The 18660-nt window shown below is 38.1% G+C and overlaps 1 protein-coding gene across 1 annotated transcript; it reads right to left on the bottom strand.

Annotated features, from left to right (window-relative positions):
• Positions 1-348: 348 nt before the first annotated feature.
• LOC104460394 (T-kininogen 2-like) lies at positions 349-17147 on the bottom strand. The gene is made up of 10 exons (XM_010079658.1): positions 16910-17147; positions 13902-14012; positions 12836-12920; positions 10189-10361; positions 8508-8615; positions 6351-6432; positions 5131-5297; positions 3586-3693; positions 2530-2619; positions 349-1134 (listed from the first exon to the last, which is right to left on the bottom strand). Exons 1-10 carry the CDS (start codon positions 17102-17104, stop codon positions 349-351), a joined length of 1905 nt encoding a protein of 634 aa, XP_010077960.1. The 5' UTR covers positions 17105-17147.
• Between the last annotated feature and the right edge of the window lie 1513 nt (positions 17148-18660).

Here is an 18660-nt window from a genome sequence, read left to right as displayed (position 1 = left end):
AGTGGGATTTGATGCAGTGATTCAGTCTGTGCTTATAGCAGCTTGAGGCAGAGGAGATAAAATTTCAACTTCTGCAGCAGAAGGCTATTGACTTGCCTGGTCCCTTTGCCAGGCTGGTTCTGAATCACTGGTGCCATTTCCTGATTTACATCTTTGCAAATATATGCAAATACAGAGTATTGCTGTATATTGTCTTAGGTCCACAGAAGTGCTGGTGACGTGACCTGCTTGAATGTCTTACTAACAGAATAGGAGCTTTTGCCTCTTCATATTTTATAAATTTCAAAAGGCAGTATTTTTCTTATTTTCCTATGTATAATTTCTGAAAAGGATCCTACAATGTTTGAATTATAGCAAAGCATCTGCAAGATCAAGGTCTTTCTCTTCAATTTGGGGAGGTGTTGCATCTTCTGTTGCTGGATTCATGTTTTCTGCTGAGGAAGGCAAGAGATCCTCATTGGTGAATTCCCTGGGAAAGCTAGAAGGAGCTGGAAGGTCCATAATTTGTTTCCATGGTCTTCCAGGACACCTGGGTTGAGGAGATTCTGTGTGATCAGGCAACACATTAGATAAAGAAGTATCATGAAGAATTAGTGCTTCTGCAGGTATACTGGTTTCCTTTCTTGCAACCCCTGGGTTAACTAGCTCTGCTGCAGTTTCAGGACTGGATGATGGGAAGGTTTCGTTTTGATTAAAAACCTTTTCATCAGACTCCTCAGAAGAGCTGAGTTTTGGATGTTTGTGTTTACCATTTTTACTGTGTTTTTTATGCCCACACCCATGGCCACTTCTGTGCCCACAACCAATTTCATGTCTATGCCTTTTGTTAGACTCATGATCCTTTTTATGTCCATGCTCGTGTTTATGCTCGTGTTTATGGTCATGTTTATGCCCATGTTTATGCCTGTGTTTATGGTCATGTTTATGCCTGTGTTTATGGTCATGTTTATGCCCGTGTTTATGCTCAGGTTCACCTTCACCTTCTGGTTCCTGTCCACCATCTTTTCTCGTTTCTTTGCCAGGTCTTTGCATTTCTTCTTCATTTTTATTGGAGCATGAAATTTCATTTGGCTGGTCTACTATAGCAAAGCTTCGGAAAGGTGTGAATCCAGGAGGCCTTCTTACAAGTACAGCCTAAAAACAGTGCAATAATAGCCATATTTTAGCCAAATAACTCCAGAGTATTTTAGCAGTTATATGTTAAAGAACAATTTATATATCACTGAAATTCTGCCAGTTTAACATGGAAATTATATTATAGAGAGGAAAACATGTACTGGTTTTAATTTATGAACAATACAGTTGACTTCTAGGACTAAATGTCTCTGTGATTGTTAGAATATAATACTCTGATGTATAAAACCAATTTATGCCAAAGGCTAACACATCTCTGGGTACTCTCAATACCAGAATGTACAAGAGGTCTGCATCGTTTAGTATATGAAATGTAGCTATTCAGTTTTTTGTTTCTAGATTTTACATACTCATTTCATAAGGCTGCTTAGAAACAACACATATAGGTTCAAGCTGAGAGGGTGAAACATTCAGTTGTTATTGAGTAACCTCTATCCCCCGTTGCTGTTTAACTGGAAGACTGAATGTGTGGTAAACAGTCAGCATCCAACATGGGTTTAATTTCTGTCCACCAAAGTGTCTGATCATTATCTTGCTGCAACACAGAGTTGTTTGGGATGGAGCTAAATTTAAAAAGTTGATGTGAATACAATATTGTAGTGAAAACAAAGAGTAGAGACTTTTATTACTTGATTCATAATGGATTAATAGATTGTTATGAAGGTGCTGAACACAGTGAAGTTATTGATTATGAGTGCAGGTTTATCACTCTCACTTTAATCAGTGTATTTTCTCTTCTTCTTTGGGGAGCATGGGAGTCCCTGCATTTATTAAAAAACCTGCAATCATCTGAATCAAAAAAGTTCTGATAATAAGAAAGTTTTATATGCCATTCTGAAATTTTCAAACTGACCCATGTTCAGGTCTAGTTAATAGTGGAGCTGAGCAGGAAGGAAACTGAAAATCTTCCTGCAGAGATTGACAACTTGTGGCAGGAGATTTGTTACTCTACTAGATATGAAAAGATTCACAGATGCTTTTGAAATCTGTGGGCTGTAATTATTGCATTACCAAATACATTTTTTGTCTCAATTTTTAAACCTACTGTGAACAGTAATTCAAATGAGCTGATGTGGCTTGATACTTCAGAGCTTAACTGATAAGGCAAAGGAGCAGTCAACAGGCAGAATGTTCTCTCTGTCCTGTTGCCTTTGTACTTCTGTAATCACCGTGTTGTCCACTGTCTCACCTGGTGGTGTTACACCTTCGATACAACAGGTTGCTGAGGTTAGAGGGTGAGAGGGAGGAGTGGGCATTACTGAGGTTGTTAAAAGAACTATGTGTTCCTGTATTTTTGGTGTGAAATACGGGATAATTTGGAATGGATAAAGAATTTAATAACTGCCTTTGTTCTGTGCTCTACTTATGATGATGGGTAATGAAGAGGAATCATACCATTGACCGTTCTTTAGAGCAGTTAACCTGGGGAAAGATTTTGTTCTCCCATGGGATCACGTGAATTTGTGCTTCACATGGCAATGGTGCCTGTTGACAAAATAAAAATCAACATGTTTAAGGCAACAAAACATTAGGCACAAAGGAAGAGAGTTGTCCATGAAAAATTATTATTTTTTAAAAATAATACTTTAAAATGCAAATATGTTTGGAACCCAAGTATCTATGAAATCCATCTTAGTGATGAAGAGTTCTGTATTGGAACGTATCACTGCTTAGCTTTTCAGTGTTAGAGTATGCCTATATGAACACTTTGGACTGTAGATTGGATCTTGAAAAAAATGGATTTTTCATCTCCAGCACTTTTGGAGCACTAACTATTTAATCTTTGTGATATTCCTAACAAATATTGTTTGTTGATGGTATTTCTCCTACTGAAAATTGTGAAACTGAAAGAGAAAAGTGGGGTTTTTTTGCTACTCGGTGCCTGCTGCACTAACATTTTAAAATCTCACGTGTAAGCAGTGTTCATATGTTGGGAAAAGACAGCGGAAATAAAGCCTCTCCTTCCCAACCAACTTTGTTGCCAATGGTTTCTGGCCCTATCAGCATTATTTTCCAGGTTCTTGAACACATTTTCGTGATATCAGCAGCATGCACTCCAGAAACATGATTCCTTTGCACACCAGTAACACTCCAGTCTCATGTTTTCCTTAGCTGCAAGTCCACAGAGTCAGGAGTACTGCAGCTATTTAATTTCACAGCAGCCTCCTCCCCTCCTGTCTTTGGTTCATTACTATCAGAAGAAGGTTCCTTTCACTTTGCAGTGAGCACTGATCCTGCAGTTGGAGTGACTCAGTTTAAGTTTCATGTTTTACTGCCATTGCCACTGGCTCAGCTTACAATCAGTGAAAGGTGTCCTTCTTTTTGAAACAAAAGTTTACTGAAAGAGGTAACAGAACTCAGGATGGGATTTTACTTAAGTGCTTACGATTTCAGGTGCAAATGACTTTGTCCATTAGGAACATTATAGTTGGCAACATCATCACTACTTACACTGTCTGATGCGGCTTCACAGTCTTCATTAAATTTTTCGAACTCTTTCTTTGAGCAGTTTGTCTTCCACACTGGAAAAGTTAAATGGTAGTTTTGTCCTGCAACCACCTGAAAAATTAGCAAGAAGGCCTTCCTGTGGTAAAGGCATTTTATTGAAAAGGGTTCACAGGAAAGATGTTTTTCTACAAGCTTATACTACATATATTCTACAAGTCCTGACCATTGGGACAACATATGTTGAGAACAATATGAAAATATTTGGCAGCAAACCTATCTGCTGCTAATCAACTTACTCATTTACTCCAGTTTCCATTCTCAAAAATTCCAGCATTGAAATTGAAGGAAACGGAAAGGTCAGAATAATATCAGGCCCACAGTTTTGGCTTTGTTTTGTTGGATGCCTGTACTAATTTCATTAATAACAAATGAAATCATTAGAGATACCTCTATAGAGAGCCAAATATGATGTAAGAAAAGTGGAATGGGAGTAAAATGAAGTGTGTGGTGAACAGGCTCTGTTGAAAATGAACATATTTGCCAAATGCATTAAGGAGAGAAACTGCATGGGTTCAAGAATGTGCCTGGTACGAGTTCTCTTAGTAATTTTTACAGAGCCCAAGATAATATATCTTGTCTCAGAGACAGCAGGCAAAACATGAAATTCTCTTTTTTAAGTCTATTTCTAAAATGTATGCATGCTAATATCAATCTTGATATGAAAAGTGACAAAGAACTAAAAAGGCTTAAAAGAAGCAAAAGCACAGATAGTAAGCTAACATGAGCTCTTCAGAAAAACTGTGGTGTGCTTTTAGTGCTTCTCCAGCGGTACCCCTCATGCTCAGGAGAAGCTGTTGACATTTTCTGAACTACTCCACTGTCTTATCTTCAGTTCTGTCCTGAATTTCTGGTTTGATATATTGGGACAGTAAACAAGGCAAATGCAAATGCTGACAATATTATCCTCTTGATTCCTTGTTCTTCTTTATCCAGCTGTATTTATCTGTAAATATTAAGTTATGCACAGATGTTTTCTTGTGAATCTAGCTGCAGTATTCTCAGCAGCAGAGTCTGTATGTAAATCAACAGATTACTAAGGGAAATTGAGAAGCCCCATCTCTTGGAGCTTGCAGCTGCTGTAGGGTGGATAGTGCTTAATGTAACATACAAAGTGTTGGTGGTAAATCAAGTGAGTAGTTCCTACTCTGCTACTTTAAAAGTCTAAGGCATTTTACAAAGGCTGGTAAAAAGTGGGGTAGATATACAGAAATTAGATACCCTAAGTCAGCCTTTTTCACATGCTTTTAAAAGAATGTTGTTTTAAGGAAAATAAAAAACGAAGAGATGGGAGATTTTAAAATAACTTCTGAATGTAAACCAAGATGGATGAAATTTTGCAAGAAATATTGCATGGATATTTCAGTTACCACATGTATCAAGACTTAGAGAAAAACATTATTTCAGATCTAAATACAAACTTTAGATAACATTCAACTCAGACCAATAACACTGCCTTGTCTGTTCCTCATCTCTCTGGTATATCCCAACCTGAACTGTTGCCGTTTCTATTTCTCCACCTTTATAGTAGAAATCATCGTTGCTCTCTGAATTATACTTCTCCATAGAAACCTTCAGTAGTTCCTTCAGTTCTGGACTGTCTTTTGGGATAGTCTTTGGACAACCCGTGTGAGTGGCAGGAATTACTGTCTCGTCGACTGAAAGAAACCAACAGATTTCACATCTAAGGATTCAACGTAGATAAAAGCTGTGAAAAACAGTTATAAATCACTGCCTTCTGGAACGCTATGTATTTGGGTCTATCAAATGAAACCAAAATGTCTTTGAGTTTTATATGATAGGCATTATCATATCTTCGTTATCTACAAGAGCGTTGGATCAGCACCTAGTGTCGCATTGGACACTTAACAGCAGTTTTCTCACAGGAACGAGAATTGTGTGTACCAGTTGTCGGGAGCTAGCAAATAAAGAGAGGGAACATCTGCACATTTGGAAGGACCTGAATCAGGTGAAACAAGAGGTTCATGTTACTGCCAATGAATGAGTGAGCTGAAGAATATCATTATGATTTCCTGAAGAAAAGCAAGTCTGAATGGGTGAGAATACAGCATGCACTTACTACGTGGATTAGCACTGTACTCTCTGTTCTAAAGCTCCGGAGCTGTGATAGTCAGCGTCTAAATAGATGGCTGGAGGAAAAAGTAACAATTTGGGAGTTTGACTGTAATAAAATTATAAATTCTAAATAATTTATTTAATGGGGAAAAAAGAAAGCCTCTAACATACCAATTTGGGACAAAATCTTAAAAGTCCTCAGCTCCTTTGCCTTTAAAAGAAGGCATTGGAGCTCTTTGGAAAGTTAGAAGTTACTTATTTAACCAATGGGATTTTAACTTGCTCATCATTGTGGTGGAAAAGGAATGACTTTTTGTCAGACAGTTATACTCTTTGGCTTTGTATCTGTTAATCTCCAAAAGAGAGTCAGTAACCTGCTCCATGTCACAGAAATAGGGCAGTATACAAATGATAAAATGTAACTTTCAGCTGCTTGTGAAACACCTGTAGGAACTGAAAAAAATCTGTGGTAATGTTTCATTAAGAGGCAGTGCTTTTTTTGTCCCAGAAAAATTACTTTATCTTGTTATTATCTCTTTTCATCTTTTGCATTTTTATTTTGTCTTTTTTTTACAGCTGTAAAAAAAACATTGAAAATTGCAGAACTTTTAAAATTGATAGTGCCTATGACGTACCTGGAAGCTTGCATTGGCTTGCAGTATCTACGATCTCCGCTTGAAGATTTTGAAATGCTTTGGCATCACATTTACCTACACGCTTGAGTAAAAAACCCAAAACAACTTCTTATTATTTAGAAATAATGAACTAGCTCACATCCTAATACCTTCCTGCTAACAGAATAAGTCAAGCATACTACATAATTCCTTCCTTCCTTCCTTCAATATACTGGGAGCAAGACACCTGAGAGACCATCTGCAGAGCCAATAAATGATCAGGGATCAAAAGGATCACTCAGAGAAAATAAAACCATAAAAAAGAAGCTAAATGAACTATTTGTATGTGTTCATTACAGAAGGAAATAGGTTTATAAGCCAGAATCCTATTTTATGGAGAACTCACTGGAATTTCTGTCTCAAACTGTGAAGACCGAAAAGAAGATTATGCAATTAACAAATCAAACGTTACTGAATCTCTTGTATTTACTCAGGTGTTCTAAAGGAGCTGTGGTAGAAGACTTAGAATTGCCTTGATATCTTAGGGCTGGAACAAGGCAGATGTTGATCCTGTTCTGTTTTAAAAGGGTTATAGACCCATAAAACTGATGTCTGTACCATTCAAGGATTAGAAATGGTAATAAGGAGAGAACTAGGGGGCGTGAATACATCAAGGAGGGACTGGGGTTTTTGCTGTAAACAGAAGATGTATTTTGCAGGTTTGTCTAAGTTCTTCAAAAGCATTCAACAAAAGCGGGTAAAGAGACCTGTTGATAAAGTATGCATAGATTTTCAGAAAGGTTTCAGTGAAGTGCCTTATCAAAGGATCTAAAAGAAACAAATCAACTGTAGAATAAGAAGGAAGACTGTTACAATTCAAGATCAACATCTTAGGACTATGACAGGTACTTGAAAACGTCATCCATAAAAAAATCTGCTTAGTAGTGGTTTAGGAAAAGTAATAAAAAAATAACGTCAAGGCTTGTTGTCCAGGTTAGAGAGGATGACTTTATGTCCCACTGTAGCTCTGTGGTTCACATGCCTGTTGAATACAGGGTGCAGTTCTGGTCTTCCATTTCAAAATGAATAGTACAGAGCTGAATAAAGGTACCAAACAACTTCTGTGGAATTTGGTCTTTCTAATTATGGAATATTATTGAAACATCATATTCCAATAATATCTGTCAATGAACAAGCAGTAGCAAGGCTGCTTAATATTTCAGGGGATGAGTGTTAGAGATCCAATCCCACAAAGCCTGTGTGATCACAGCAGTATCTCAATGAGCTTAAGGCTTAAGGGCGAGTGTGAGTAATAGATATTTGCTTCAGCTAGTCTTGATTCTCACTCTCCCATTGTTACCACAGTGTTGTCATTCTTTCCTTTTTTTATCAATCTTTCTGAAACATCCTGAAAAATTATTGAGACATCCAAGGAGTAATTTTTGAAAAGAGAGGCTCTTGAATGTCACACTCAAGAGCGTACTTCCACAGCAGCTGGAACAGGTGTGAGTTAGGACTTCCGTGGTTCTTCCCCTCCCATTTGCCACCACTGTTCGTTATGACTCTGTTTTCCTGCCCTCTACCTTATATTCGCAGAAGCATTTGTCTGACCCCCTGGTGAGCTGGTTCAGGGAGGCTGGTTGAGAAAAAAACCCTCTATTTTTGCTGCAGTTAATTCTGTTCCAGGTCAGAGAAGCCGAGGAAGTACCTGGTTTTGCAGCACTGTTTAGCTAGAGTATGTATGTTTGTTAATAAATTTATTTTGAAGCTCTCTTATTTGGACTGTGGTAGAGGTTAAGTAATAATTCAGGTACTAACTTTTCTTAGAAAATATGTCTTAAGCTGGGAAAATGGTACTAATTTTACTTATCACTTTTTGGGTTGTACCTGAGTAATTCCTTGAATATCTGGATAGGAACTTCTCAAGGGGTTTATTATTCAGGTGAGACTGTTTAGATTCTATACAGTAATCTGTAAACATTTCAGTAGTTGTCTTCGTCTCTGATTTAGGAGAAGACATGGATGTTCTAATTGCATAAATAGACAGTTATCTGTAAGCCTGGATTTAAACTTCATTCACAAAGTGAAGCAAGACTATAGTATTTTCTTGAGTCAAATCTCAGTGATTATTTGCTAATATGATATTTTCTTGATAAACAGATTTTGAAGATTACTTACACCACTAGAAATGATTTTGCACTCTGGAGTTAAATCTTGAAATTGATCTTTGGAGCAATTAGTCTCCTTGATTTCGTATTTAATTACATAATTCCATCCAGCTACCACCTGGAACAGATATTTCAGAGATACATTATTTAAACCAATACAAACTTGGAAGTTAAACTGTTAAATGTGATTAGCAAAGAAAGGAAAACTACTCTTCCATCCATCAAATCACATTGCAATCATTGAGCCACAGAGTATTCATGGACAGCAAAAAAATCTTGTCCTTGTGATACAAAAAGAAAACTAATTTATGCATGTATTAGAAGTGCAATTTGTATTTGGATTCCCCTTCTCCTGGCAATCCTGGAGCCTTATAATGTCTGGTTTCTTGCCCTTTCCTCCCAAGTATCTGTTACTTATTACTCCAGTGACAGGAAGCTGGTCTAAATAGATGACTACACTAATACAGCTCGGCAAGTCCTGCGTTCCTGAGCGTGGGACATAGTATAACAGTATCTGAGTAATGTGACATTGTACTGCTGGCATCATTTGTTACTGAGTGACCTGCATTTTTAATCTCCCTATAACTGCGCCTGCCTTGGGCTTTACCTTTCCCCGCCTGCTGTTTTGTCCAGATTTGTGACTTTTTTTTCATTTTCTCTCCAGGAAGCCATTCAAGTTTTCCTCACTGTGGCTACTGCTTCTCACCCATGAAATTTCTCCATGTCACAGTGTTGGGTCAGGTAGCATTGGATTAAAAAGGAGAAATAATAAAATACAGGAACTTTCCATGCCAGAACAATTAAAGTGGAGGGCTCTGACTAGTCTCTGTTGGCCAGAAGTGACGTGATGGCTCTTTTTCCAGCCGCTGGATTGCATTTTGTCCATGACATTTTTGTAATGTGTCTTAAATGTTGTGCGAGCTTGTCTTTTGGCTAAGATCATTGCCGTCAGTAAAGAGAGAGAGAACAGTCTGAATTAAATCACGGGTCAAATTGACATGAGACCAGAAGATACTTTTTGGCTAAATAAATACATGCACATTCAAAGAAAAGCATCTGTATTTGGTGTCGGGTTACATACTAGTTAAAAAACAAATAAGAAACTTTACTTTCTAGCAATGCCACAACAATCTCTAGGAGAGCCTTTCACAGAGAAATAATTGTTGCGTGGAATACCAGATGACATGTAATTTCTGCGACCTGAGCAGCCATTTCTTGCAAAGCAGATATTCCTGTGTGCAGAAATCTTTCACCAAGTGCCTGGCTTTTTATTTTTCTTACTAATTTTTCATATATAGGGTTTACCCGTCCTATGGTGTAAAGCAGCTGCCGGCATATGGGTCCTATTGTATTGCAAGAACATAGGTGCCTGCTGCTGTTTGAGAGGCTGTAGAGTGTGTGAGACATCTGTGCAGGCTGTCAGTTTTGGCACAGAACCTAGGAGAGATCTGCTCCTGCTGGAGCTTCAGGGAGAGGCCAAGTGGAATACCCGAGAGCATCTGAGATGACAGAAGATGGCTATGTTGGCAGTGAATGAAAATAAACTGGTGTTAAACACTGGTTAGGTGCAACTGCAGATAAAGAAAAAATATCTTTACTATCAGTTTGTAAACTTGACAGGTCTGAAAATCCAGTAGGTAAGTGTTTATGATTCCTTATAAATGGAGAGAAAAGAAAAATCATACACAAACCTGTCTTTTAGCATCTATTATTTCCACAAGCTTAAAAAGGGTGGGTTCAGCACTGTGCTTGTTAAAATTTTCAATGGCTTGTTTCAGAATTTCTGACACTTCTGAACTGTCACTTGATATAGGATGAAAGCATCCAAGACATGCAGCCTCAGTAAGTGTTATCTTTGGCGTAGCTGGAAAAGAAAGAAAGAAACAAACAAAAATATGGCTTAATGCAAAACAGCCTCAGGTTTTAATTTTTCATATCTGGGAATGAGAGAAAAGGCTCAATGAGCAAGATCCAGTCCTGCTTTTAATTGGAGTGACCAGCAAACCCCACAGTTCAGTTTCAGGGCCTGCAAAGACATTAATTGTATTTAGAAACATGCTGTGGTTTGCGGTGGTAGGGGCCATCCATGGCATTAGGATCCAGGCGTGGCTTCAACAGCAAACTTTGTTCAGAGAAGTGATTGAGTTCAGGAGTCATTGAATCTCTGAAAAACCTTACATGTAGTTTTAACACCATTAAGGGAGGGTCATCACCAATTCAGTCAGGGAAGAACCAGTGGAGGTTACAGCTAAGGAGATGTTCTTCAGATTCTTCAAAGCTCACCCACTGTGTGCAGCTGCTTACTGTCTTCACCGTGTTTCAGGATGGGGACTTTGGCAGGAGTGTTTTGGCTCACATGTGTGAACTACCCTGACTGTGAGCTCCTTAGGGACTGTGGTTGGACTATTCCACTGTGGTGGTGTTTGAACTCCCCCTGCTACTCACTTTGGCTGCCAGTTAGCACTTGGTATTACTGTCAGGCTTAACCAACTGGACTGACTGTGGATAGACAAGCTTGATGGGGATGCTCAAACTTCTGTTTCTTACTACTAATCCTATTAACTCTCCTTCCTTTCTAGTAATCATGGATTGGATTTTCATAAATTAATTTTATAGTTCAGTACATAAATTAATTTCATGATTCAGTGAGCTTGAGAATGAAAGTGGGACAATATGTGGTCTCTGTGGTATTGAAGTAAAATTTGTGTGCCTGATGCTCAGCTGGCATAAACTGGCTTTAGTGGAGTTCTGCCAGCTTGCACCAGCCAGGAGACCAGTCCAGGGTCAGTGTGATCAAACTGTTCCACCAAGAAGGCTGAACTGTATGGTACCTAATGTGTGGGGAAGTCCCTCACCAGTGAGGGTCTATTGGTTCACTCTTTATGTTTGAATCCTTTGGACTTGATTTGGCTCCTCTGTACCTTTGCAATATTGCAGTGTAAGCAATACTATTTAGTCTTAGCTCTCCAAGGGGTGCTTGAACAAAGTCTGGCCCTTTGTATTTCTAGCATTACTTATTTTGAGTCAGTAATGACAAATACATACATGTTACAGAAAAATGTGACCATGTTTTCAGGGAGTAATCGCAAAGGAGATAATAAAACAACAATACACCCAGTTCTAAACTGACTGTGGTCTCAGCATTTTCATAAGTGCTGAACAATGGCGTATTCTTTTTTCAGAGTTGCTGGAACTTGGTAAGAAGAGATGAGCTGCTTAGGCTGAATACATGATTCATTTAATTTATGTATTTTCTTTTGCATTCTAAGCAAAGATTCGAATGCAAATTTCCCATGCATTCTCTGCGTGATTCACACACCCTTTACTGGCAACTAGATGTCACCATTGCCCTGCAAATGTGTCCACACCAAGCAGTGTTTGTTCAGTAGCGGAATATGGAGTTTGCGTGTACTGCAGTTCCTAGAACGACACTGGCTGCAGGTATAGCCATTTAAGCTTTAAACAAGATAACTAGAACAAAAACCAAAGAGAAGATGCCAAACATCTCAGAAATCATGGTAAACATTTCTATAGTTAATATGGACTTAGCTCCCTGCTGCCTGTTAGACGGATATTTTAAAACTAGTTTGAATATGTCTTACATGAACGGTAGGCATAGGCACATAGAGATCTCAGTTGCAAAGCTTTAAAACAATGTGATCTCTTTCTAATAAAGGAAATTACTGTGTGAACATAATAGTCATATATGAATATCTTACAGGCAAGAAACATAGTACTGCTTATTGTTAAGGTCTAAAAGATATCACTGTCTCTCTTACATAATTACATCCCTGCTAGATTTTTCTTTTGTAGATGAAATTTTTTTTTGTTCATTTTTTGGTTGGGAGTAAATATATGTTTTTAGTAAACTTTAGCAGAAATAATTTAGTAATTTTTAGTTTGGAGAAAATTAAGGAATAATATAAAGTTTTTTTTCTAATAATTTCTGGCAAAATTTTATAAGTGAATAAGTAAAGACAGAAAATTTAAGTGTAAGTCTGTAAGTTACTGATATGCTTTTGGTCTTAAGCAAAGTCATTTTAACTTGGTATAATTCCAGTATTTGAAGGAAATTAATACACATGTGTGTGCAGGTTTTCATTACCCCAGATAGAAACTGCCAGTGCTTCACTGACTTAACTTATATATGTATAACAGTGAAGAAAAATTTTAGCTTAAACATGTAGTTGCTTATGGAAGATATATATCTATAAATATGTCTGAATAGAATGATAATGAGCTCCTACCTTTAAAATTACCTCAAAGTCTCCATATTGTATTTTTCCCATTCTTATTTGTCAACATACTTGTTGAATGCTGCCCCAAATAGTTACATACCTGGAAAAATTCTGCACTCTTGAGAAACATTACTTGTATTTTCATCATTACTCATGTGAACTTGAGCTGTGCATTCTCCTGTTCTCTGCAAAAACATATGACAACATTTGTCTCAAACTTGCTGAAGAAAAATACAGTGCTGTGTGTTCCTCTAGCTATTGGACAAAGTTGACAGTTGCAAATTAAGTTAGGGGAACAAGTTCGCATGTACATTTGTAGTAAAGTTTAATTTGCTGGTTTGTTACTGTAAAATGAATTGTTTTGTTGATTGTGAGGAGAGTAGGGGATGAACTGAGCAGATAATTTGAAAGATTGCTTTGTGTCGTGAGTGATGCTTGTTAAATATCTAAAGAATTTACAGTCAGAATAATGGAAATTAACACATCCTCATAAATACAGTCTGTATAAATTGTGTATTTACCTGATTTCCTCTCTACTAGTACAAGATATGCAGCAATGACAATGGTGTTTCACGTTGATTCAAATGATATTATCACCGTCATCCCTTTCCTTGCACTGTGTACTGTGTGAAATGACAGTGACTTCCACTGGAAAGGCGCAGTGTTCCTGCGTGCTGTGTGTGCCCCAGCTGTACCTCCAATCCCTGCTTTTTAGTAGCATGAGCCAGACATGCTTTGCACTGCTAGAAGCCTGCATGTTAAATTTTGTGCCATGGCGGCTTCCACGTCAGTATTTTTGCTGGTGCAGATCTGGAGTCCATTTGGTTGTGGAAGTTTCCATTATACAGAATTAACAGAAAGTTTTACAGCCCTCGCACTCTCACAGTGCATGTATCTTATGTTGAGTTTATTGTGAACCTTCATATTGAAGCGCTGAAATGTTCCCTCCTGCACATATTCAGGATTCTAATGGTAAACTCACAGTTGTAATGGTTAACTTTAGAGTTGTAAACATTTCTGTACTGAACTTTAGTGCTATAAGCTCTCAAAAGCAACACAGCTAAAAAAGTTAAATTCTTTACTGTATTTTTCCCCAGGCAGCTGTAGTGCTGGTCATTATGCTGATGTTTCTGTATAGGGAACTTTTAAAGAGGACAGATACTTACAGCCTCTGCAGGTACTTTGTAATCACAGTCTTGCCAGAGTTTGTTTTCCTCAGTGGCACAAGTGGTTTCTTGTATTTTGTATTTCACATGGAATTGTGTATCAGGACCTGCCTGGATAAAAACAATACGCATGTCATCATTTACATAGTAATAAATCAAGTGAAGAGATAAGAGCTTCAAAAGGCAAGTACGATCTATTGGTTACCTTCTGTTTTATAGTATGGTTTCAGATTAGCTGCTGTTCTCCGTGCAAGGTCTCCCAAACCTTGGTAGTTCAATAATTAACTTATCTAATTCTATTACTGAGCCCTTACCTACAATTACAGTATGTTGACACAATAGATACAATATGCTCAACTACCTTAATTTTAACGTGTAGTACCAAGGGGTTTTAGACCAGAAAGAAGTGGTTAGGTTTTATACTCTCATTCAAATGTACTCCACATAAGCAAATTTGTGTTGCTGCTTGGATAGTTAGTGGAATTACCAGTTTGGACTGTGCTCCAGTCTGACTCCCTCACCCTCACTCTTGGCCTCCTCCCAGATCTGTCTACTTTCTTTCTGTGCAACTGTACTGGCAGCCAGAAAGAGCAGCCAACAACCCTCAGGCAGCCTGGCAGCGCCCAAACTGCCTTTACCCTGTGGTAACAGGGAACTTAAACTGTGCTGCCTACTCCGGGGAAAGGGGCGAGGAGGGCATACGCTCTGGAGACAGCCTTTGGCGGTGCCTGTGCTTCTCCTATAGGTGTTGAAGGCTGAGCTGCTCGTGAGGGTAGCCCCAGGAATCCCAGAAGTTGAAATACAAAGTACTGAGCAAAGCTTGGCCTGGCCAGTGGAAGTGTTTCTGATGTTGGTAAATCAGTAGGGGGCATTTTCTCCTTGCTGTAAACTGAGCAGTGAGCCTGTGCCTACCCGTAGCATTAACACCCTGCAAGGTTTGTGGTTCATGCTTTAGAGGAGATATAAAGACAGAAGTTACTAACCTTTTGCAGCCACTAAAACCACTCTGCCAATGTGCCTTTTCAAATACAAACCCAGGCAGCTGCTGTACTTTAGCACTGGTTATCCTCCAGTGATACTGCTGGGAGAATTAAATGATAATTCGTGCCTTAGCAGTACCGAGAAAGTGAAGCTGAGCTGGCGTGGGTGGAATATAGTGGATTTATGCAGGTGTAGACACAGAATTATATTCTGTCTTCTCTCAATTCCTGTTGTGTATTGCTACAACTAAGAAGAGGTGTGTAGAGGTTCCTGATGTAGTGGTTGCAGGTTGTAAAACAGGATGAAAGGATCTCTAAAAATATAATGGACTTAATCCTCAGCAGGTATAAATTGACATTTATGGAGCTGTGTCAGATTATACTATCTGTGATGTGGATTTTAAAAGAGACAAATTCTGTTCTCTGTGAGGGTGTTCTAAATCTGCAATAAATCAGCTCAATGAGTAAACAAAATAGGTGAGAAAAGCCATTGTTTCTGTGTGTTATTTGTTGCTGGTTTATTTCATTGTTATTATGAACAGCTATGCCTTTAACTGGGGCAGGTTCAGTCTTTCACCAGTCAGCTTTTATGTTTTATTACGTTATCAATAATGAATGTACATGAATATGTAATAACCAGCTATTTAATTAATGCATTCAACATTGTGAGACTAACGATGAGTAAAATCTATACTCTTTTTAAAAAAGAATATAGAATATGAGGAAATGTCTGTTGCAGATTCCTTTTCTCTGTGTTTTACCCAACATCATAGTCAGATCAACGATTCAAAGTAATACTTGATTTCCACCTCTGATCATTTAGGAAAAGGGAAAATGGATAACAATGGCAATAAATATGTATTCTTAAAAATAGAACATTGTTTAAGATAAAATATTGAAACTAATGTCTGTTCTTTGGGAACATCAGCAAAAGGAAGGTGGTGTTACAGCTCTGATATAAAGATGTTTGCATTTGACTGTTTTTAAGGATGTGTGTAGTTTAGTGAAGACGGTGGGACTATTCCTTTGTTTAATATGAATTGTATAAAGGGTTTGCCAAATTTTAGTCTTTGTCACTGCGTGCTAAAATCTCCCCAGGTTGAAAACAGGAAAACCAGAGGGTAGATGCCAGGAGATGTGGGTATTTTACTGTAAGGCGATTAGTAATTCGTGTCCCCTTTCTGAGGTCAATTTCTATCTGGGTAAAAGTGCCTTGTGATTTTGGAGTGCAAAATATTCTCTCCGACACTGGTTTTCTTGTGTTTTACATCTGAAAATCCAATCCAGTAGAGAAAAATGCTAATGTTGTTTTCAAGTAAAGTAATGCTTGTCATTATTATGGTAATACCATCTTTGTATGCCTCTTGGAGGTAAATGCTCTTTTGTTAGATTAAGGCTATAGAGAAGGACTCCAGGCAAAGGATCATGTTTCATTCTTTTTTTCTTCTGTAATTTTAGCTGTCACCCTGTTTGACTAAAATACCACCTAACGCTTTTAGATAGATCTGTGACTCAGGACTCCTGTCAATCAAGTAATATTCACAAACAGTTCATTCAGAGTATTGACAAATTTTATCAGGTCATTCTTTTTATGTGTGATACCAGCTCTTCCCAAGTCAAGATAATATTCAGCTTTTTCAGGAAGTGTGGTTTTCGCACTGATCTGAAAACCTTACTGATGATGGAACGGGGTAGAATTCCCAACAGAGAAAGGAGAAAACAGTGGACTAATAAGACAAATTGCATTAGTGATAGAAATTTTCTGTTCTTTAGTCCTTGCATTAATAAGCAATTTACCAGCACATGTAATTCTGTTGATAAGAACATAATATACATCCCTGCTTGTCATGGTAATGAGTATCTTACTGTGCAAGTAATTTATTTTATTTTTTTTAAAACATTTTTGGAAGACACTTTGCTGTCGCGCTTGCTCTCTTATGAACAAGATGGAGATAATCTGGATCAGAGGGCATAAACAAGACCAACTTCTTTTTTTTCTTTTTTTTTTTTTTTTCAAAGTCTACTTACAGTTCTCTTGGCTTCCGTCACGATGTATAGAGCAAATTGATTACCAGTTTCTCTGTCTCCATTGTATTTCTTCAGTGCTGTGTCGACAGCTTTAAAGACATCAGGGTCATCACAGTCCAAAAATTCAAATGGAAGAGGGGTGGCTCTGCTAGAGAAAAAACTACAGCAGAGTGCTAGTACAATGAAAGGTTTCATAACTGGACAAAAAAGGCCCCCTGAATTAGGAGGCTCTTTAAAAACCAAAATGGAAAAGGAATGCCTGACAGGGTTTTAGTCTCCTCTTCTGTTTTTCAGAAGCAATAGCTACGTAAACAGAATGAGTGGGTTGCTGGGGTTGGTTGATTCTCATCATACCCTGTTTATAGTGCAAATAAACTTCTGAGTTTATCTAAATAAACTTTGTGTGGTCACCAGAATGACACTAGGGTTATCGACCTGCCATCAAGATAACAGGCTAAATGGCTGCAGCTGGGGACAGGTTTAGACTAAGCAGGATGGCCCCTGAGTGAGAGAGAGGAATGTTGGTAGCTTTCTAGGTTCTTTTTTTAATAGCTAAAATACTAGTGAGAATGAATTTTAGGAGGGTTAAATAAAACACCCAAGAAGGTCACAGTGGCAATGAACTTCTGCTTCTGGACAAGAACCCTGTAAATTTTATAGATCTGTGTAGTGTTCAGACTGCAATAGTTCTGAGAAGTCAGAACATGGTTGAAAAAAGTCTTTCGACAGATACATGTAATTGAATGTCACATAGCTCTTCAGTAACACTCGATAAACCTCGTCCTTCATGCTACTGTTGGAAGTGTCCATCTTTACCACCATGTGGAGACTGCCTTTGGACGATGGATTAGTCAGTTTTCATAATGTTTTGTTATCGTTACAGATAGAGAAAGTGATGCCCAAAAACAAGGGATTAAGGTTGCCAGTGTCTGTCAGAGCCAGAATTGGAGCTGTCTGGGAACTTCTGGTGCTTGTCTCCAGTGCTGAGCACCAAATACCTTTGCTTTGAATCTGTGAACATCTTGGGATTGCCTCAGCTTTAGTGTTCCCATTGGGTCTTGCTACAATTTTTCATTAAAGAAAATGCACTTTACAGGCTTTGTGGATAAACTATGCCAAAACCAAGGTTGTTTGTACATGATAACTCGCTTTTAAAAATCAGACAACCTTCACTCAGTTACACAAAATACTGTCCTCATTTTGTTTCTTTTTCTTCAATGTAGCCCTCACACCGTATTTTACTTTATGCCATTAAAAAGCTACTTTGAGAACCAAATCACTGATTTTTTGAGATTAATCCCGTGTTCTTGCTTATGAGATAACTGTTCTGAACTAGCTCATTGGGATCCCAGATCTGTCTGAATGGGCTTTACGTAGGTGGGGACTAGATAAAGAGACACCAGTATCCTTTTTTCCTGCTCCTACCAACTCGGTTTCCAGTGAGGAGGGTTCAGTGATTAAAAAAACATTTACAAGAAAGAGTTATTACATACATCTACTTTTCTCTGCCATCCCCTCCACCCCAAGAGCAATTATGAACTATTTGAAAAGGGCTGTCCTTGAACGCAGTGTTTCTGGTACGTCACCACCAGCAGCTGTAGCAATGGAAGTACCTGTGCAGGCCACCCTGCAGTGTTACACTGCAAGTCATTAACTGTTCTCGGGCTTTTTCTAGATAATGGTGGACAAAATTATCTAACAAAAAAGACAAAACTTTGGCAATGATGTCAAGAAAAAAAAAATGCTTACAT

Source organism: Pterocles gutturalis, unplaced genomic scaffold (genome assembly GCF_000699245.1).
Source record: "Pterocles gutturalis isolate BGI_N339 unplaced genomic scaffold, ASM69924v1 scaffold15984, whole genome shotgun sequence".
In the NCBI taxonomy this organism is placed as follows: domain Eukaryota; kingdom Metazoa; phylum Chordata; class Aves; order Pterocliformes; family Pteroclidae; genus Pterocles; species Pterocles gutturalis.
The sequence above is the reverse complement of the archived record's forward strand: the minus strand, read 5'-3'. Positions and strand labels throughout refer to the sequence as shown.